Source organism: Protopterus annectens, chromosome 7.part0 (genome assembly GCF_019279795.1).
Source record: "Protopterus annectens isolate FY-2018-M chromosome 7.part0, PAN1.0, whole genome shotgun sequence".
NCBI lineage: Eukaryota > Metazoa > Chordata > Ceratodontiformes > Protopteridae > Protopterus > Protopterus annectens.
The window spans coordinates 182,852,684-182,875,858 of record NC_056739.1 but is presented as its reverse complement, the minus strand read 5'-3'; the positions used below and the strand labels follow the sequence as shown (position 1 = coordinate 182,875,858).

At 40.0% G+C, this 23,175-nt stretch overlaps 1 protein-coding gene across 3 annotated transcripts in view; it reads right to left on the bottom strand.

Annotated features, from left to right (window-relative positions):
• Positions 1-6,650: 6,650 nt before the first annotated feature.
• Positions 6,651-23,175, bottom strand: part of LOC122806336 (alpha-1,3-mannosyl-glycoprotein 4-beta-N-acetylglucosaminyltransferase C-like) — a 503,760-nt gene continuing 487,235 nt past the window's right edge. For all 3 annotated transcript variants that reach the window (XM_044076661.1, XM_044076662.1, XM_044076663.1), the window contains one exon: positions 6,651-9,003. In XM_044076661.1, coding sequence (XP_043932596.1) covers positions 7,859-9,003 — 1,145 coding nt within the window. In that variant the 3' untranslated portion in view covers positions 6,651-7,858. The remainder of the gene's footprint in view (positions 9,004-23,175) is intronic.

Genomic DNA, 23,175 nt, shown 5'->3' with positions numbered 1-23,175 from the left:
ACAAACATGAATGGGCAGCATGCTGGCTCAGAGGTTAAGTCCTCTGCCGCACAGTTCCAAGGTTTAAGGCTCAATAAGGACCTTTGGTCACTTCTTGCTGCCTGCATGGCTTTTCTCTGGGTCCTCTAGTATCATCTCACCTCCTAAAAAATGCTGGTTTTCTTGCTGACCTAAATTGTTCATCTGTATTGCATTTGTCTTGGTCTGTGTGGCTTAGACTACTTGTCCCATGACTGAAAAAGGGTCAGATGGGCCATTTAAAAAACATATAAAATAAATAAAAAGGAAATAAAATGAAATATATAGGATATGAGCTGAAGTGGCTAGCATTGCTCATCCCTGCCATTTCAGAGCATCTGTGTGCACTATTTCCTCATGCTGTCAGGAAGTTATTCACCCTTTGTAACTATCAAATTGACAACACACCCCTAAGAAATGACCCAGTAGTTAGGGACTTGGGGACACACAGACAGCAATGTAGCCTTTAACCATTATGTTTCTACAGCAGTGAGGAAATCATTCTATGTTATGCAACTTATAAATAAAGATATGACATCTAGGTCCAAGGAGGTCATTGTTCTACTATATTCAGCATTCATCAGACCTGTCATGGAGTACAATGCCCCCTTTGGCACATCCAACAAATGGAATGTTTGCAGAGGTTTCTCACTAAAACAATATGGAGCACAAGTAACATGTCCTAAGGTCCTATCCCTCTATTCTGTCTCTTACAGTCTATTGAGGGGAGATCTATGCCTGGCATACAGGGCATTGTCAGACCCCACTCTGATGGACTTCCTGCTTATCCACAAAACAAACAGCACCAGGATTACCTATTCTAAACACTTGCACCTTGTCTGTGATATAAATAGGCCCTACTGGAGATACAGGTATGTATCCCAGAGATGACCCATTCTCTGGAACAGGCTTCTCCCATCCATGTGAAGCAGAGTTACTCCCTAGTCCAACTGAAATGCAACTTGAACAATGGGATGGGGAACAGGACATTCATCCCTGGTTTGGCACATATTTCTCTAATCAACTCAGGTAGCCTGTGAATGGTTCATCACCCAGCTCCCCCCCTTACACTTGCAAAAGGTACCAGACTTGTCAGAGATTTGGGATGCATGGCTAGGTCTTAAAATGGCTGTTGTGGTCATTAGCCTAGTAAACATCTATGAACCTATGGGGTCTGTGCTGGGTCCTCTCTTGTTTGTCATCTATTTCTCTGACCTCAAAAATAATATCCAGGTGTTCTGGTTAATCAAATTTGAGGATGACTGCAAACTTCTCTTCAGATATCTACACCCTTGAAAGAGATTACCCTGGTTATTACCTGTGTATGGAAATGGGATTAAACTGAAAGCTAAAAAGTGTAGTGCTGTTTCTTTGAAAAAACAGAAGTTACCTAAAATGTACGGTATAAATAGTAAACCCTTACTAAATGAAAAGGTAGTCAGGGACCTGGGACTTGTGTTGACAGTTCTCTCTCCTTTGATTACCATGGCACAACAGTTGTCATGAAATCCTTCTACTTAGCATAACTGCTAGCCAAAAGTATTTCATTGATATTTAAATATGTCATTATCCCTTATATTCAGCAGTGATCAGATCAATTGTAGATGCAATGTTCCATTTGGTATGGATCTCACATGAGATCAAACTCAAAACCCCCACAGGTTCCAAACAAAAAAATCCCTGGGCTGAAGAATCTTAGGTATCAGGAGAGACTGAAAGCCCTGAACTTGTACCCTGAGGGGTGATTTGTGCCTCATTTACTCTGCTGTTACAGATCTGGACGTCATTGACTTTCTATAGCTGTAAGATAAACAGCTAAGTTAACCCTAGAACCAGGGATCTGAACCTTCATCATCAGATAAACAGAGCACAATGGAGAGACAGAATCATCAACCAGCACTTTCCCTTTTTCTGAAATAAATTTCCTTTGTACGTTAAGCTATATGATTCAATATACTCCTTCAGACTAAGCCTGGACTACTGGATGGATGCATCCAAATGTACCCTGGGACTAACTGGATTTTTCCTCTTTAAAAAAGGAGGTAAATCCTGAGGGTGGGTATTGACATGCTGTGCAAGTCATAAAAACTAAACCAGTCAAAGCTCCTATGAAAGTAAGGGCATCTACGTGAGATTGACATGAATGGAAAGTACATGAAAGATAAAATTCCTGGAAGAGAAGTGCTGTGAAATGACATTAGTGACATGGGGGGGGGGTTACTGAATCCATAAAGACTGAGAGACGGATATTACCCCAAACAGGTCACTAGTACCCAAGGGATTAAAGAACAGCAAGAACTGTTTGTAAGTGCATTATTAGGATGTATGTACATTCTTTTCTTTTTACAGGTATGTCTTAGCTCTTGATGTTTCTGCAGAAGTGTGGGAATCTCTGAGATTTGTAAAGGTTCCATCCCCAGCCTGTAATTGTACATTTTAGCTTTGAAAGTGAGACTGAGACACTATTATGCATGGATATAGCTTCTGTCCATTTTAGTTAATACATGCCATATATTCAAACCATGAGACTTCTTGCACCAACAGGATAACTGATTATATAATTTCATGAATTTTTTAAACCTGGTTAACACCTATGAAAGGTAAGGACTACTTAAACAGATATTTCATTCTGATGGCATCCTGTGCATTTACAGTTCTTCTATTTTTTTATTCAACTGTACAGAATGTATTTTATGTAGTGCTATTTTTAGCCATTCTTTTTAATATTTTTCAATCACCTTACAGCATTGACTGCCCACTCATTTTTACGCTCCATTATTTTCACACTATGTCCTAGTTCATTCACAGGAATGAAGCCAGGATTGGGGTGCTGTTTACATTTCTAGCTATCAAAATAAGATGCTGAGCTGGAACCCACTGGACTTTGACAGTACCAAATTTAGTAAGTTACAAACATGAGGTAGGTTTTTATAAGCAATGATCTGCAGCTTTGGGTAACAGAGCTTATGGCTCACTTAATATATACAGTAATTTTACTTACCATTGGTTCTAACATGAAAAAAACACAAACATTTCTGATAACTATGCATTAAAGAGATTAAATTTAGCACTTGGCATGTTAACACGAAAGGGAAAATTGCCACTTTCTGGGTTTTCTAATATGTGTTTTAGTGTATAAAAATGATTCTTGTGGTCATATGCTTAACTCATACTTTACTGAGCTACACAAAACATACTGTGTGAGAGTCACAAAATGGTGGACATAACCACAAGGGATGGCTGTGGCACACAAAACATACTGTGTGAGAATCACAAAATGGTTAACATAACCACAAGGTATGGTTGCGGCACACAAAATATTCTGTGCGAGGGTCATAAAATGGTGAACATAATCACAAGGGATGGCTGTGGCACAGCACAGCCACATATTTCTGATGGTGATAAAAATTACTCGTTTCTGTACAAACAAAGCTTGCCACTCAGTGCAGGCTATTTACACTGCATTCTGTTTGATGGAGCAATGCATGACTAAAGAAAGATGCAAGAAACACTGAGTGATATCCATTGAACTGACCAATTTACTGCACCTTACAATGTATTACCTTCTTACGTGGCTTGATGGTCTTATGCTACTGTCCATATCTAATATCACAGCAATATCATATTACCAGAGTGATGGCTCTCCAAGGGGCTCAGGGCAGCACTAAGCAGCCATGCAACTTACAGCAGTGTGCTGAAATAATTAATTCTGTAGTTAATAAAGCAATCTTTGGAACCTTGTTTCTGAATCTTGTTTTACGGAATAAACCGAGGCCAAGGCAGCTTGGCAGAAGGTAATGCTGATTTGCTCAGTGAATTATCTGTTTCGGACTTGTACTGGACCAGAGTATAATGTATATGTCATTCCCTCATAACATGTTTATTTTGTCTCACATTGAAATATCTTAGCTATTTAAAATAAAATGGTAATAAATAAATAAATAGTATAATCTAAAATAAAAAATGAAGTCCTTGACAAAAAGGTTTGAATAAGTGTATTGTTTCAAATGAACTACTGAAGGCACTCATTTATTTTGCTAATAAAGTTTTACTTCTTTGTTCTCACCAGTGGACTTTTACATTTTAGTTTTCATCTTCCATATGATCTTAAGAGCTCTGCAATCATCTCTGATTTTCTTTTTTGTGAATTTATATCTATTATATTACACACATCTATATATGATGTGTGTGTGTGTGTGTGTGTGTGTGTGTGTGTGTGTGTGTGTGTGTGTGTGTGTGTGTGTGTGTTTTTGTAAATCTAAAATATAAACAAAGAGTACATTTCATTGACATCTCCCAGTAAGTGAAACAATGACAGTGATTAGTTTTGTAATGTCCTGGCATGACATAATACTGAACTTATAACTTTATTTTCAGATTAAAAGCAATTTTATTTCTTTCTCACTTCCTTCAAAAATACAGTGCAGTAGGTAAGACACAAATGCACAGACATATCAACAAGGAAAGAAAATTGTGAGCATCCTCTCAACAGTATGCTTCAGTTTGAAACACCATACATACTGGTGGTAATTTATAGGCAGTGGATGCTATTGCATAGATTTGCTTTCATGCTGTGCAGATTTTCTTTCTTAGTTTACAGTGTTGCCCCCGATTACCCTGGGTTCACCCCTTTTATTTGATTATGCTGTTTCTGCATTTAAATTTGATGAGATCGCACAAACACAGAAGAAAGGGAGATGGCTAGACAAAACAGAATATTCTTCTTATTACTCTTTTGTGAGTTTCATGTCAACTAAAGCAACCTAGTGACCTTCCGTTTACGACATGCTGAACACTGCTTACCTGGACAGTGAAACAGTAGTGGTAGTAACGTCAGCAGTATAAATCACCAGCCTGACCAATTGTGAAGAATCCCATGCCATCTGCTTTCACTCCACTACAGGTACTGAGAGGTAGGGCTTCTTTATATAGAAAAAAAGGATTTTCTACTTTACTTTTGCTCTCTAGATATAAACTCTGCAAAGCATGAGCAGGTGACAAGGCACTATCTTTGGAAATATGTTCCCTTGCAGTCAGCTGTGGTCTGCACTGTAATGTGTTGCAGCCAGTAAGGGTAACCAGAAACTTTTTGGTAGTAGCATTCCAATGCCATTTTATGTATATACAATCTGAATAGTATATCCCAGCCAGCAAAATTAACTAGAACGGGTGTGATAATTGCTCGGGTCCTGGATGCTTGCAGACCACAGTCTTGCAGTTGGAGCCTCGTATCAGGCAGCTAATAGCCAATGCTGCTCTCCATTCAATCTAGACTCTGGTTTTCAGCAAGGTTTGTGATTAGGCTTAGGAAATGAACAGGAGTTTCCTTCAGATAGGAAAGCAGTGCACTGCTACTATATGAAGGAGTACAGGTGACACTAAAGGCTAGAATATATTTCTGAATAGACTACAGCCTACAGATAAATGAGAGTGCACTGCCATATTGTCAGATGAAAATCTTTAGTGGATCTCTTACAAAAACTCATTTGCCAGTAGCTCCAGGATGACTTACTCAAAAAGACAAATGCCTGAACTCCCTCTAGCTTGATCTGATTAACTCCAGAGAGGCTTCTGAATAGGGTATGCATGGAGTTTTGGAAACAACAAATACACAACTATGACTACTAATAATACTACTGACCACAGGAATTACACATATTCAATCTTTTTGCACCTATTCAGGAAGTAGTCTTACAATGGTGTAATTTGTAATTTATAAAAACATTGGTTTGTTTGTGCTAATGACTTATAAAACAGTTACTCAATGAAAATACATTTGGTGCAATAGGGTTGCAGATGAAAATGGTCCCTTGCAATGCAGTCCACCTATCTGTCAAAGAAAAATAGAACTTATTGGGAGGATTGTTATATTATACGGCACAATTAAATCTCATTATCATGTGAAAATTGTGCAAGTCATTCATCAGTCTCTATCGTGGAGCATCTTAGTGCAATTAATTTTATACAGTTTTGATGCCTTGTCATTTAAGCGCCACTTCTAAACAGCAAGTTATAGATCAATGCAATGTAGCCATGTTTTGACCATTGCAATCAAATGGCAGTTAACTTCACAGCATATTCCATTTTATTTTAACAATTCACATTTTTGTTGTGTGTACTCTTTGCGTGATTTCTTTGCTCAGTAATGGAACCCATTTTCTGTTCCTTTGTACATTTTTCATTTGTGTCCAGACTTACTACATTAGTGTTTGGAGTTCCTCTCCATTGCCCAGAAATCAACAAACAGGGCAGGTAGAACAGCAAATAGTTCTGTGGCATTGTAGTGGATGTCAGTTATACTAACCATTACCCCTTTATGTCAGTACAAAATGTAATATTGTGATGATTTCTGTCTCATCTGGTATGTAGTCTGTGTTGCTGTTACATTCTAAACTATGCCAGAGGGGAGAATGCCAGATATCCATAACTTCCCACCCACTTTCTAAAATGAGAAGCAGAATTCTTTGGGTTTTGCCAGGCCACATTGACTCATGGGGCCAATTCTGTATCTGTTTAGTCAGTATAATTACTTCCATCTCATCTGACCCACAGATAATGACATTTTTTTCAATGTACTCTCTACAGTGTTATAACAAATACATTATTTAGATATATAAAATCATTCATCTTTCATTATTTCCTGTTGTTACTGTGTATCTCACCAAATCACTCCAGTGTGGAGTACAACATGACATTCTGCAATCATTGCTTTGGTCTTCACAATTTGGTTTTATGTTATTCCTATTTACAAAGGCTTTAAAAAACTTTAATATTCTGGATATTTCAGCTGCACACCATGAAAGGATACATGTTGTTACTTTCTTGAGGCAAGGCACGACTCCAAATAATAGGGGTGCAGCCAAAATTTTCAAACATTGTACAGCAGCTGGCTTCCAGAATAAAACCTCCTCACCAAAAAAAACAGTATAACACATTCTAGCCCTAGACAGTCAATGATGCTAGACAGTATAACTTTTTACAATAAAAATACCCCTGAAGTGACAGGATTAGCAAAACTCATCTGTGAAACACAAGATTAAAAAAAAAAGAGAGAGAAGCTGTTTATCAAAATAATTATCCATAAACCATAACAGATGCAGCATTTTCTTTTCTTTTTAGTTTTAGCATATTTCATTACACAAAATACAAAATAAATACATTATTATTAAAGTGTACACTGTGGAGTACATGCTATATGCCTGGCTGCTATGCCTACAAATTACACTTGTAAAAATGTAAATATTTGCCCCTCTGCATGTTCTCCACATTGTAGCATAATGAAATCTGTTCTAGCATCCTAATTATGACCCAGTTTGTAAAACAGCCAGAGAGAGAAGAACACAGTTCTATGAAAACTATCCCCATAATGTACAGTTGATGAACAGCAAGTTCTGTTGCATCACAGCTTAAAGGGAAGCATCCACCATCTCTGGCTAAAGGCATGGAAGAAAGGGATATGGTGGCTAACTCTGTGATTATATCAACCTATAAAATCTATATAAGGCACCACTGAGAGGTTTTTCACCATATCTTCCGGGGAATTATGGGTGAGAATGAATGGGCAACTATGATATTGCAAAACTTTTTGGAAACTATAAACTCTTTGTTAAAGTGTGCTATACTTCACTGTAAGGGTTTCCAATTGTCTACAGAATCTGAGACAAGCAGCGGTTGTATCATTCACTGCTAAAAGATGAAGATACGGAATGCAATCAGTGCAAATGTCAGAATAAACTTAGCACTTAGTTTAGTTTTCTTGTTACCTTCCCCTTTCAATGGGGATCAGTTAAAACTTTGGCAAAAAATTGCAACTGTGCAAATAGGAAGACCTGTTCAGCTACTATGCAATATTTTCTTTCTTTGTCCAGACATTTATACTTTTTATTATTACCCATTCTTTCTGATCATTAGTCACTAAGATTCTAATGCATTCAGCAGGAGATTTGATGAGATGCTCTATCCCACTTTGGTCAAACTGCCCTCTGGCCAGATCTCCTATTGATATATAATCACCACACATTTTGTTTGTCATTTTTGTTCCTATTTCGACCTTCCCACTGTGCAAAATGTCATTGGGACGCTCCTGAGTTCCAGTTCTGATGTTTATATGGCTGATATTGACTGGCTTGATAAACATAACTGTGAAATGGTTATTCACACGAGGGGATTTTCCCCAGAAATATCCATCAACATTGCTGTAGGCCTTATGTGGTGCATACTGCTCAAAGACAGTAATACTGGTATGGATGTCAGCGGGGGGATTATCAGGAAAGTCAACGGAGTCTCCTTCAAAGTCATCATCTTTCAGCTTGTTTGCTGTTCCTTGGAATGAGGAGTAGTACCCGTTGTGCTGAAACAGGGAAGGCCTAAAACGGATGACTTCGTTTTGGGTGAGCAGGCTACGGAAATGGGTCAAAAGCCAGTCGCAAGGCATTTCTTGGTAGAAAAGGAAAAGGAACTGGGCTAGCCTTGGCAGTTCCCTGGAGTGGTAAAGTTTCCCAATGTAACCCAGTTTGGAGAATTCTAAGGTTACCCAGTATGATCCTTCTCTGGAGGCCACTGCTTTTTTGATTGCTGTAAAAAAGGATTTTGCACAATAGACATCATCTTCTATCATTATGTAGTAGTCTGATAAACTGGCACAAAAGTTAAGTAGGAATGCATAGTCAATGTTTTGCTTTGACCTGAATGTTACTCGATTAGGAGGGTCATTAAAGTTTCTTTTGAGTCCTGTCAGAGGGGGATAGTTCTTCTCTGGGGCGTGGATGATAAGCAGATGGCCCGATATAATGTAGTGCACAAATTTACTTGAGATTTCCTGTGCGGTTCTGGAATTCCATTCCACATCAAAGTCTGCCAGATGGACCACAACCACCATGTCCTTCAGTTCTTCATTGGTGGACTGTTTAAAAATGGATTTCAGTGTTTCTTGAAGGTAGTTTCCTCTTTGTCTTTTAACTGATGAGAGTCCTATGGTGAGGTATTCTTAAAAAATAAGAAAGAAAAAGGATGAATAAGTACAATTTGCACAACACATGAAATCACGTTGCCGTAACAGCCCTTACCCTTCCCACTCCTAATGTAAATGTTACAAACTACATTTTATGGGGAATGAATGGTTATGCTGTTCCATACCATTTGCTTATTATATGATCACCAAGATTCAAGGTACTCCCTTATTGCTTTATAATAGGTGTACACAAAGATACAGATGTCTAGAAAAAGCCTATCAATTCAATGCACTGACAGACTTTAACCTGCTGCATTAAATTCATAAAAATAAATGGACAGTCTCAATTTTTCAACTCCAAATAATCTTTATGTTTCTTTCTGTAAGATTAGTTATGAATATGCATAAAACATTTCTTCTTCTGTCATAATAATAATTAATTAGCTTGCTATCTTTGCAAGACCCAGCAATATAAAAGTTGCTGAAGCTTATTAGACTGCACGTGTGTGTGTGTGTGTGTGTGTGTGTGTGTGTGTGTGTGTGTGTGTGTGTGTGTGTGTGTGTGTGTGTGTAGAAATGCACATATGTATTATGCAGTGGATTCAATTCCAACACAGAACATTTGTTTTAAACAGGTAAACCCAATGAAGCTACAACTGATGAAAGTTATTTAGTGATGACTGTGCATTATCCAAAATGTCTCCTTAAAATTAAACAGTGCATAGACTATAATATGATAATTAGAAGCAAAATACTCACACGACAACCTTTTCTTTTGACATACAGAGAGACAGACAGACAGACAGACAGAGAGAAAGTGGGTGTTTTACTTAAGGGGAAAGAGCAGGGTATTTAAAAAAATACAAGTTTCCAACCCGAGTTATAATGTGACTAGCCTTCATCTGGGGCAGCAACGTCTCACGTCTGCAGCCAGCATAAGCCCTGGTGTCACACGTCTGCAGCCAGCATAAGCCTTGGTGTCACACATCTGCAGCCAGCATAAGCCCTGGTGTTGCATGTCTGCAGCCAGCATAAGATGTGACTAGCCTTTATCTGGGGCAGCGTCACATGTCTGCAGCCAACATAAGCCCTGCTAGTTACATTTTTGCTTAAGATACAATACTAGTAGAAGTGTCTGTTTACCGAGGGCAGTAAATGAAAAAGCCTACAGACACACAATGAAGCATTTGTTTTATTGGAGTGTACTTGCTCTGGCTTGATGCACATCTTACCTCTAGAAGCTTCAGCAATATGTGAACACTGCACAGAAATGGCATGCAAGAGAATCCATTAGGACAGGGTGTGTTAGATATGAAGTTTGTAGTGGTTATGTTGGGGAGGGGTATGTTAGTTTGGCTATTACTATCTGCCTCTATCAGAGATATGTGGGCCAGATCTGGGGTGAATTTCCAGTTTTCCATCCACTGGTAAAGGTTATGCTTAAATAGGGCTAAAGATGGACTCTGAGTCACATGGATGAAGTGCATTTTCCAGCCAGGTCATGGGGGTTCCCCGATACATATATCTGTCTTGCCAACATGTCTTATTTATATATCACAAGCAAAATTTAAGTCCTTGGATCTAGTGATTCTGATGCTGTTCATTTTGCAGATGTGCAAAAGGTCCATCAGAACCGGATCAAAGGATACCTTGTATGCCAGGCATGGATTGCTTCTCAGTAACCCGTGGGAGACTGAGTAAAGAGATAGTGCTTTAATAATTCTCTTACTTAAAAATGTTTAGATAAATGTGTTAAAGTGTACCATTTTTCTGTCACTATTCTACCACTGTCTGTTGACATCAGCCCCTTCCCAGCCGACTGGTCCATTTGCTCCCCTTCACTGGGGTAAGTGTTGACTGAGAAGAGCCATCATTTAGACAGCCATTAAGGGTGGTTTGAGGCTTTTTCCGTTTGTCTCTAAGTTTACCTGTGGATGCTTGGCTTGAGGAATTGAAAGAGGATGTGCAATGGGCTGTCCATGCTGGATATTGGTCACTTTTGCTAGGAATGTTGCCAGCAAGCAGTCTTGCCCCTCGCCTAAAGCATGAAAGTGGTTTACCTGGTCTCCACAAACAAAACCACACTTGCCCATGTGCTTCCTTCCCTCTTCTTCCTCACTGCCTGGCTCCTCCAGTACTGGGGCTACTAACTGAGCCCTGGTTCTCTGGGTTGCAGTAAGGTCTCCATCGGTCTACACTACAGAGCTGAGCAAGACTCTAGTTTATTACTGTCCAAATTTCCTTGCACTTAAATGACCTCAGTGAGATATTCTGCCCTCTAATGCTCTGGTCTCCACTGGTACAATACCCATTCTCCAAATAATTTACTGGCCAGTACAATAGTATGGGTGCTAAGCAACTCATTTGCTGATAACGGTTAGGCTTTGAACTGCAGCCTGAGTGCCAAATGTGTTTGAAAAAGGGTGGGGGTAGCCAGGTGACCTCATTCAAAGGGGAGATGTGAGGGGTTCCCCAAGCAAGTTGCACTGGCACTCTCACTGGAGAGTGAAAGAACTCCAGTAAGACTGGAAATGTAATTTCTTGCAGAAGTGCAGTTATGTCTTTCTTTGTATTTCCTGAGAAAAGACAAAAAACTGTCAGTTGTCATCAATGCACCACCATGGTTAACAATTTTAACTAAAATAAAATAAAGACTACCAAAAACGTACATGGGGGTTTCTGAACACTGCAACAGGCTTCTCACAAAAAGTAAAGACAGACAACTGGTAACTGCCAGTTATATAACTGTGTGGGTTTTGAGATTAAGAGTTGAGAAGACAGGAAAAAAAAAAAAACTTTATCCCAAAGCAAAATAGCAACTGAGGGCCATTATGCCATTTCCTAGATATAGCAAATGATGACTATGATATCCTTTCTCTGATATGGGAATCAAATGGAAAGATATTGAATGAAGAGACCAGGCAGAGAATGTCAGTGTGGGAGGGGGCTTCAGAAAAAAATGCTTTTCATGAAATGACGGAGTCTGATGAAGCTTAAAAGACTGAAATATTGAACCTGAGAACACTTCTTGTAGTTGAAGTCAGCACTAGCATGGCAAAGTAATGCATGTGACAAGGTAGGTCTTAACTAGAGGTCACAATGCCAATCTGGGAACAGCAGATGGTGCCCTCAAATAGTGTTCACTAACATGAATGTATAGTAGTAAGATTTTGTTCTGCAGCCATTACTTCACTAGGAACTACAATTCCATGATTGTATCTGGTGTAATGAGTGATCAGAGTAAAAGTCTACATCACATGGGATCACCCATTACCAACAGTTTAGAAGAGAGATGCCAGAAAATCAGACATAGTGGTCCATGAAAAGAAGACAAAAGTAGTATTGATCATAGAAATCGTCACACCCGGTGACTACAGTGTGAAATCGTCACACCCAGTGACTATAGTGTGAAATAGTCACACCCGGTGACTACAGTGTGAAATCGTCACACCCGGTGACTACATTGTGTTGCATAAAGAGAGACACAAAAATAAAATATTAGGATTTGCAGGGAGAAATAAGAACAATGTGGAAGATACCCAGACAGTTCCAATACTAGTAGGAGCAACTGGTCTTATAAAAAAGAACCTGCAATCATTTTTAGAAATGCTACCAATACATATAACTCCCCATATGAATTGCAGGAGGAGTCATTACAGGGCACTTTGCGGGTGCTGCGAAGAGCACTTCTGGCTGACAAAGATTAAAACAATATTAATTTCATGAACTTTAATCATACTATGACTTAGGAATGGGGTACATTCCCGTCATGGTATTAGAAACCCAAAGGACTTGGTGAAATAAAAAAAAAAAAAAAAAAAAAAAAATGGCGACCTCCATTGTAGCTGTATTATGCAGATGTCAAAAATGCCTATACCTGGGGTCACAGCAACAATTGCCATTTTAACTGCTGCATGCTACTGCTGCAATGCTCTTGTTTATGCATGCCTATGAGCAGCTGCTACACATATGATGGTCACATGCTGTTGTGCATAGGAGCAGAAATTCTTGGTAAGTGCATCGTACTAATACTACTGCTGTAGTGGAAGTTCCTGATGGGGTGGTGGCATCCAGTGTTTTAGAGTTATCCATCTGGGATCACCAAATTGCATGGGCTACTCTCACATAATTCCAGTTTCCCAGGCTAGATGGATCTGTATGCTTTTGCTATGATTTCACACAGCTGAAATCTATTTCTCAGTCTGGTGCCTGTCCCCTGCCTTGCATGCACGAACTAAGTAACTGACTGGACCAGTCAGGCAGTTTAGGACCATGAACCTCAGAAATACTAGCATGTTCCTTTCACTGAAAGGATAAAGGAGAGTATGGTCTCCTATATGCTGGACAGACTTTTCCAGGACACAGTTCTCCCACTGGAGTTGTATGGGTCCCTGCAACATTACAACAGTTGATAGACAAGTTCCTATGGCCACACAGCCATTATTGACATGCCTAGATAACATGGTAATCTGCTACCAGGACTGGACATCCCATCTACTCAAGGTAAAGGCAGCACTTGCTTCTGTTAAGGATACCAGGCTGGTAGCCAGTTTGGCTAAGCATGCCATTGGCTTAGAACAGACCTGAAATAATGGGCATGTTGACAACAGGTACTGCATTAAGCCACAGGCAGAAAAGCTACAGATCAAGGTCAAGTTCGAGCATTTTTGGGAATGGCAAGTTACTATAAGGTTATACATCATTGTCCAGCTTGGCTAACTCTTTCATTGACTTAGACAAGAGCATTGTCCACCCCCTTCTGAATATAAGACAACGTTGTGCATATTCAATAACACAAGTTACTTTGCTGACATTATTCCAGCTCAGCATTAACTTACTAAATAGATCCCACTTTATAAAGACATGTTGTTATACAAGGACACGACAGTTGCACTTGTGTAACATTGCCAATTATAGGATTAGATGAAAGCTATTTTTAAATTGTAACACATTGCATCATGAAATTTTCAGGTTAATGCTCAGTATGGGAATACAGATAAATAAAATAATTATTAACATAGAAACTTTAATGTTTTTTTTTAAAATCCTTTATACAAATCTACCAAGAAAAGCAAATTCTTCACACACAAATTGCTGACAATATGGAATAAGGTTCCTGTGAGCATAAACTTCAACTGCAATAAACATTCAAAGGCAAGCTAGACAGATACCTGGGTTAACATTAGGATTACAGCTTTAATATCTGAGAGTCTGCATTCCTCGATGGCCTAGGGCCTGAATACAGGTAATACCTAATTTACAACCTATGCACCTAAGCCAGAAGCTATAATAGTAATAATAATAACCAATACCGTCACCAAACAGCAGTCCTTAACCATGAAACTGCCTTTGCAAGCCGTGCTTTATCCCTTGATTAGATTTTCTGACTAATAGCTCTGTTCCTCTGCAATGGCTCAGTCACTGTCAGGATATGGATCATCTAAGACATGGATTTCAATCTTAAATAATCACTGGTGCTGTATGAGGACTATCTTCCAAGACAAAAAAATGTAAGCAGCGTAGATAGAAAATTAGTGGTCACTTTCTTCATCTACAATTATTCGGGTTTGAGGGGTGCTTGAGACCCGGGGGCCATGAGTTTGACATCCCTGACCTAAATACACTGTTTTACATTGCAGATTTTTGCATACAGCACTGACCATCAGGTGGGTTGTTTAATAGTAATGCTGATGCCCTGTCTTCTCAACTTGTAGTAGCATCAGACACTTTTTACTGCCCTTGTTCTGAACTGTTGTGGGCAGTACTTGACATGGTGTGGAAACACAGAAAAACATGCTCAGGGCCTGGCTTACAATGGATTAATGGAGAGCAGTTAATGTTGGCAGTATGACTGGTATAGGAAGAGGGCTAGCTGATATGATGGAGAGAAGGAAGGCTGATGTATTATGCGTACAAGAGACCAGATGGAAGGGGAGTAAGGCCAGGTGTATTGGAGGTGGGTTCAAATTGTTCTACCATGGTATGGATGGGAGGAGAAATTGGGAAGGGGTTATCCTGTAGGAACAGTATGTCAAGTGTGTTTTGGAGGTGAAAAGAGTGTTGGATAGAGTGATGTTTATGAAGTTGGAAATTGATGGTGTGATGATGAATGTTAGTGCCTATGCTCTGCATGTTGGGTGTGCGATGGATGAGAAAGAAAAATTTTGGAGTGAGTTGGATGAAGTAGTGGAGTGTGTTCCAAAGGGTGAGAGAGTGGTGAGTGGAGCGGATTTCAATGGTCTTGTTGATGAAGGGAACAGAGGGGATGAGGAGGGGATGCGTAGGTATGGTATTAAGGAGAGGAATGCAGAAGGTCAGATGGTAGTGGATTTTGCTAAAAGGATGGACATGGCTGTGCTGAATAATGACTTTAAGAAGAGGGAGGAACACAGGGTGACATGCAAGAGTTCAGGAAGATGTACACAGGTGGATTATATCCTATGCAGGAGGACCAGTCTGAAAGAGACTGGAGACTGCAAAGTGGTAACGGGGGAAAGTGTAGGTAGGCAGCACAGGATGGTAGCCTGTAGGATAACATTGGCGATCAAGAAGAAGAACAGTAGAATGAGGGCAGCGCCAAGGATTAAATGGTGGAAGGTGAAGAAGGATAAATGTAAGCTGGAGTTCAGAGTTAAGACAGGTGTCAGTGAAATGTTACCAGACAGCTGAGCAGCCACAGCAGGGGTGGTAAGGTTGACAGCTAGAAAGGTGCTTAATGTGACTTCCGGACATAGGAAGGAGGACAAACAGACCCTGGTGGTGGAATGAAGAAGTACAGGAGAGTATACAGAGGAAGAGGTTGGCGAAGAAGAAGTGGGATTGCCAGAGAGTTGAAGAAAGTAGACAGGTGTACAAGGAGATGAGGTGAATGGTGAAGAGAAAGGTGGCAAAGGCCAAGGATAAGGTGTATGGTGAGTTGTATGAAAGGTTGGACACTAAGGGGGGAGAAGAGGACATGTATTGATTGCCTAGACAGAGAGACCCAGCTGGGAAAGATGTGCAGCAGGTTAAGGTGATAAAGGATAATGAGGGAAACATTACCAAGCGAGGAGAGTGCATTGAGCAGATGGAAAGAGTACTTTGAGGGGCTGATGAATGAAAAGAATGAGAGAGAGAGAAGGTTGGATGATGAGGGGATAGTGAATCAATAAGTGCAACAAATTACAAGGAGGAAGTAAGGATAGCTATGAAGAGGATGAAGAATGGAAAAGCTGTTGGTCCAGATGACATACCTGTGGAAGCATGGAGGTGTTTATGAGAAATGTCAGTGTGGTTTTTAACCAAATTGTTTAATGAAATCTTGGAAAGTGAGAGGATGCCTGAGAAGCAGAGAAGTATATTGGTACCAGTTTAAGAATAAGGGGGATGTGCAGAGCTGTAGTAACTACAGAGGGATAAAGCTAATCAGCCACAGCAAAAAGATATGGGAAAGAGTAGTGGAAACTACATTAAGAAGGGATGTAATGATTAGTGATCAGCAGTATGGTTTCATGCAGGGAAAGAGCACTACAGATGCGATGTTTGCTCTGAGAGTGTTGATGGAAAAGTACAGGGAAGGTCAGAAGGAGTTGCATTGTGTCTTTGTGGACTTAGAGAAAGCATAGGACAGGGTGTCTAGACAGGAGTTGTGGTATTGTATGAGGAAGTTGGGAGTTGCAGAAAAGTATGTAAGAGTGGTACAGGATATGTATGAGGGCAGTGAGACAGTGGTGAGATCTGCAGTAGCAGTGATGGATGCATTCAAGGTGGAGGTTGGATTACATCAAGGGTCAGCTCTGAGCCCTTTCTTATTTGCAATGGTGATGGACAGGTTGACAGAAGAGCTCAGATAGGAGTCCCCGTGGACTATAACGTTTGTGGATGACATTGTGATTTGTAGAGAAAGTAGGGAACAGGTTGACGAGACCCTGGAGAGTTAGGGATATGCTCAAGAGAGGAAAGGAATGAAGGTCAGCAGGACTAAGACAGAATATATGTGAGTGAATGAGAGGGAGGACACAGGAATGGTGAGGATGCTGGGAGTAGAGTTGGCAAAGGTGGATGAGATTACATACTTGGGATCAACAGTTCAGAATAACAGTGAGTGTGGAAGAGAGTGCAGGCAGGGTGGATTGGGTGGAGGAGAGTGTCAGGAGTGATTTGTGACAGATACCAGTAAGAGTGAAAGGGAAGGTCTACAAGATGGTAGTGAGGCCAGCTATGTTACATGGGCTGGAGATGGTGGCACTGATGAAAAGACAGGAGGCAGAGCTGGAGGTGGTAGAGTTAAATATGTTAAGATTTGCATTGGGTGTGACAAGGATGGATAGGATTAGAAATGAGTACATTAGAGAGTCAGCTCAGGTTGGATGGTTTGGAGACAAAGCCAGAGAGGCGAGACTGTGTTGGTTCAGACGTGCTGAGAAGAGATGATGGGTATATTGGGAGAAGGATGCTAAGGATGGAGCTGGCTGGTAAGAGGAAAAGAGGAAGGCCTAAGATAAGGTTTATGGATGTGGCGAAAGGACACACAGGCAGCTGATGTGACAGAGCAAGATGCAGAAGACAGGAAGAAATGGAAACAGATGATCTGCTGTGGTGACCCCTAATGGGAGCAGCTGAAAGAAAAAGAAGTTACCTTGCCTAGGAACTGAGTTGACTTAGGATACTTAACCACACCTGCCTGGCTTGAGCTCTTAACAACTGAAGTGTGCTGAGTAAAGACCATTCAACAGAGAAATGCATACTGGGTCATGTTTTGTGGAAATGAAGACTCTGCTGATTCTGAAAGCAGAAACCCTGAGAAAGCAGTAGAGTGGGATACCTACAACTTTAAAGTTTCCCACCCCTGAAAGAAAAGGTACTGGTTTTAATTGCAATAAAAAACTGAAATATTGGGATTGGAATGTGTGATTAAAGCTGCTTGCTCTATGTCTTAGTAGAGCTGTTTACTCCCTAGAAGGACTAAGTGTTGTGTTTAAATGTTAAAGAAAAACAGGGAAAACCTGTTGTTAAACTTGTTTGCCTCTAGGCGTAAATGTTAAAGAAAAACAGGGAAAACCTGTTGTTAAACTTGTTTGCCTCTAGGCGCAAAGGTAATGCTTTTGAGTGAGTGAATGAAACTGAATGAAGTAAAGCAACTGTCAAGGGAGGAAACTACTGACAGACTGCAAAATGTGGACGTATCATTTATGTTTAAATCTTTGAGTGAGATCCAAGTTCTATTATCAGGAATCAAGACTGTGATGTAATCATGTTTGATTTCAAAATGGCAGTACATTCAGTTCCTTAGACGGGTGAGTGAATATAATATTCTAATATTCCAGAATAATGTGCCAGCTTTGTCATAGTGTGTGTAAAGCATCACCACCCTTTATAGTTTCAGCCATTTTTTGCCCCAAAGAATGATAAATAACATTCATAGTTCTTTCTCCAATTTCCAGGGAACTATAAAGATGCTGATGACATATAAGAAACACACAAAAACATATTTAATTCAACATCCATAGCTTTAGCATAAACACCTTCCCCATCTTTGGTGACTTCATTCAGTTGTAGCTGTTAACTCTCCCTACTTCACATTCAAAAACATTCCTGTCTGAATTAATCACATACAATATTACACTGTTTAATGATAAAAGTTTGCTAGCTTCCCACAAAACCATGTTCAACAATGTATCCATATTCTTCTCTCCTAAAACAAGATAAAATCAACTGGATATTTAGTACCATCTGAAAATGCTAATTATTAGAGTCCATATTTATCAACACTTCATCCTCTAGCCTCCTTATTGAGACAAATGTACCCAGAAATAATGAGGACAAAAGGGACTACTTATTTTGTCTCACTTGTCATTCATACCTCTCCACACATCTATCCTTTTAGAAAAAGATACGATTCTACATGTAGCCTTTGCAAAGCTTGCTCTGTTTTTATGAAGTTATTATATATCTAGCAAAGTCCATAAACCTAGTATTTCACAGCAGCTGCATTATGAAAGTCTAACACTATTATGTTGTCCTCACCTTGTCAAGCACCCTAAATCCATCCATCCACAACTCTTTTTTTTTCCACTGCTGTACATGGGGATGGGGTGTCACTTTAACAATGACAATCATCTACAGCCAACATTCACACTGTCGGGTGGCTAGTTATTCTGATCACTTTCCTCTCTACCTCCATATTTCAGCCACAATGCTCCCTAAAATGCTCTTACCTAGTTTTCTAACACTGACCCCTGGAGAAGTACTACCTGTTTTCATTAAGGTTAGAGTTTTTTCTTTCATTTATTCATTTGTTGACTGGGTACGTCTGGGGTGACCAGGGAAAACTGGTTAAGTGACATGCTCAGACTCAAGCAATAGTTAAGTGGAGATAAAAAGGAATCAAACCTTGTACCCAAGACTATAGGATGCAGTTCATTAACAACTCAAAGACTTAATCCTCTGTGCTAACTGCCACATTGGATTAATATTTTCAAATTCTTTATATCCAGTTTTTAAATAGGTTACTATCCAAAGGAAAGGTCAGCCCCACCATCTCGCTGTATATATTTCACTTACTAACTTCTCCACACATAAGTACTAGGTTTACAAAATTATTGGTGGGGCTCATTAATGCCTGCCCACATGATCACATGTCCCTTGGATGAAGGATCAGGGCTCGCCCATTTTGCCATATGTTTAATGTGAATAGTCAAGACCCACCCATTTGGCCACATATTGTGGGGTCAAAGGTCAAGGCCCTCGTGTTTCATATAAGACAAGACTCACCCCTTACTTAAAGTGAAAAGCTGGCACCTACTAAAATAGGTGGGCAGTAGGTTTTTTTTTTCTTCCTTTAAGGATGACCTGTCCCTTTTCTGAAAACCCTTCTTTGGCCCCTTCATGTCTCTAACACTTCTCTACTCTCTCAACATATTTTCATTACTAATTTAATTTCATATGCTTCCTGAGCTGCCTTGTACATACACTTATTGAGATCATCATTATACATGTTCGATCTTCGGCTGGGGTGTCTTCTGTGCGGAGTCTGCATGTCCTCCCTGTGATCGTGTGGGTTTCCTCCAGGTGCTCCGGTTTCCTCCCACATCCCCAAAGACATGTTGCAAGTGGATTGGATACACTAAAATTGGCCCTAGGAATGAGTGTGCGTGTGTGCCCCTTCTGTGGAAGGTTTGGCGCCGGGCTGGCAACTCGACACCATAAAAGCTCTACTGCTAATCATGAGCGGACAAGGTGATCCACTGTGGCGACCCCTAGCTGGGAAAAAGCCAAAAGAGAGAGAGTTTTAGAGAAAATAAATTGTTTGAACGCTGTTTGCCGAAACTAACTTTGTCGACAGTGGAGTTTGCCTCTTTCTCCACTGCTGTCCTTCCTTAGAGCTGGTATATAAAAGTTGGGGAGGTGCAGGGGGGGCTCTCCCCACACCAAAAAAAAATCTTTGCACTATGTTTGCTGCAGGTAGTTTCGCGAAAACTTTTTGTACTTGTTTTTTACCTTTGTTGAAACTACCGTCAGCAAGTTGACATGATTCCAGATTAAATAGCTATAAGACTGGGTTTAGTCTTGCTCAGAACTGCAAAACATTCAAGTGAACTTTGTAGTTATTCATCCTGTGAAGTGCATGACTGCAACCTTACCATCTTATCCACTCAGCTATTCTGGCAGTTATTTAGAACTTAATACAATGAAGAGTCAGGAGATGTACTTAACGTTACATTATACAATAAAACAAAGTACAAGAAAGCCATCTGTTATCCTAACACACGATAAGTACCATCCTGATTTGGCTGTAAGAACTTAAATTCAGAGTCAGTATTGCTAACAGGCAGGCAGACAGATGAATTTAATACAAACATACACCCGTATGTATATGTATACATATACACATAGATAACAATGTCTCACAAGCAGTACGTTCCTTAAATGCATCTAATGGAAGACCAAATGTAAGCCTCCATTTGCATGTAACAGTTTCCCTCTTGCTATATATTGTGGGACCAGGTAAAGTAACATATGTGGCTATACTAGGTAGCTGTGTGAAGCAGGAGGAATATCTCTGTCTCTTGGTGTCACTAATTTCTGAGGCAGCAGAATTTAATGATGGGCATTAAGTTCCAGAATGAATGGAAATTCAGCTCATCACCAAGAAATGATGAAGGCCTTCACAGCACCACATCTTAGGTTCCTCAGCATAAAAAACAACTTGGACCATGTGCAAATACACCATGCTTTCTTCTCAACTTAATGACCACATTCCACTAGATGGAAGACAACGAACATTATCATTTAATTTACATAGGGAACACAACAAAGCTAACATTTTATTTATTTATCTGTTGTTGACCAGGTTAGTCCCACTAAGCTGTGAGCCTCTTATCAGGGAGATGTGAGGTAATAGTTATATTAGGGGAAATTTGCACAGGCCATAAGGAACTTCCTCTACTCTTTTCGATAAGTGCTGTGGGATCTTTTACATCCACCTGAGCTACCACCAAATCAGGCTGATGGTGCCTCAGTTTAACATCTCATCCAAAGGATGACTTGCTTTCATCTTTTAGTTGTATGGAGTACAAAGCTTTCAAGACAGTTAACTTTTAACCAGAACATGATATACACAACACAGCAGAATATCTGTAGTGACCAAGGGTTTAATCAATGTTTTTGGAATTGTAGGCTAATCTTGCCTTCCACACACAGGTACCAAACCAGCTACAGATTTCTGAACTACATGCCAAACTCCCATAAGGCCTGGCTTTCGCAAGAGCATAACTACTTTTTTCAATGTTACATCCTAGATTACTGAATTAAAGAGGCAGAATATATTTTTAAATTATTACACTAGAAGACTTTAATTTATTGATTAGAATTTTAACTGTCCTATATTATGTCGGATAGCTATATTCTTTGCTGGCTCACTTGTTCCCTTTTAACTTCACTTGGGTGTTTAAAGCTGGGACATACAGTGATCTTACACTAACAAAATGTTTATTTTTTTTCAGTTCAACACTTTAGCCAGATATACTGGTGTTGAGGGATAAAGCATGAACTACAGGTCAGGCAACTATAGTTACATTAGTATCTCAGTCATCTGAGCAAACTTGTGGGGGTTTGGGGGTATTGCCTGTGTTCGGTGAAGGTAGGGTGGAGCTGACTGAGCACTAATATGATCCCTTAGAGGAGGGATGGCAATACAAATATTCAGATGGGTGGCAGGTGTTAGGCTCAAAAGGTCAGTGCCTGGTGGTGACCTTCAATGGAGGTGTGCAGAAGCATGCATTTATATGGGGGAAGGCATGGCCAGCCTCCACAATTATGTGGCTCACACATCACCCTCTGCCAAGGAGGAGGGTTAGGTAATCTCAAAACATTGTCATTGAAGTGAAATTTTTGCACTCCATGTCTCAAAAACATAACCTGTTTATAAAGGGAGACCTCAAACATACTCCTTTGTGCTATTGCCATTTGTCAATTCTGTACCACATGGCTTGAGTAATGACTGAAAAGGGTTCTCAAAACAGCAGTTATGAAATGCAACTAAATAAATAAACACAGACTGTTATATCAAGTTGTCATGGCTGTACAGTGGCACAGCGGATAGCACTGCCACCTCACAGCAAGAGGATCCCTGTTTGATTCTCAGCTTGGGAACCTTCTGTGCAAAGTCTGCATGTCATTCCTGTGTTTGTGTGGGTTTCCTCTGGGTGCTCTGTTTTCCTCCCACATTCCAAAGACATGCAGTAGGTGGATTGGACACTCTAAGTTGGTCATAGGTGTGAAAGTGCATACAAGTGGCAGGTCTATCCACCAGATGGTCTGAACCTTGGCTGTAGATGATTTTCACTGTTGAAGTGTCACCATGACCCCATGGGCAAAAATGGGGGGAATAAAAGGTTGGGGGTGGATAGCTGGCTGACTGGATGCTAATATCGAGTTTGGTTCATACAGTTTAGCAGTGGCCAAAAATAACATGAACAAAGCAATTAGCCTTACTAATGCAACATATCATTGTGTGAATGTGTACACAAATTTTTTCTATTTATATGCATGGTAGGGGGTAAAAATACTCAAATTTCACCCATGGTCAAGCTAAATTATAGCCATATTAGAGATATTCTGGAATAAACCTTGTATGCATTTGCATATGTATGTAAATATGAATATATAATAACAAACACACACAGCACATACCACCACAGAGTGCATGTATCAATGACACACCACAG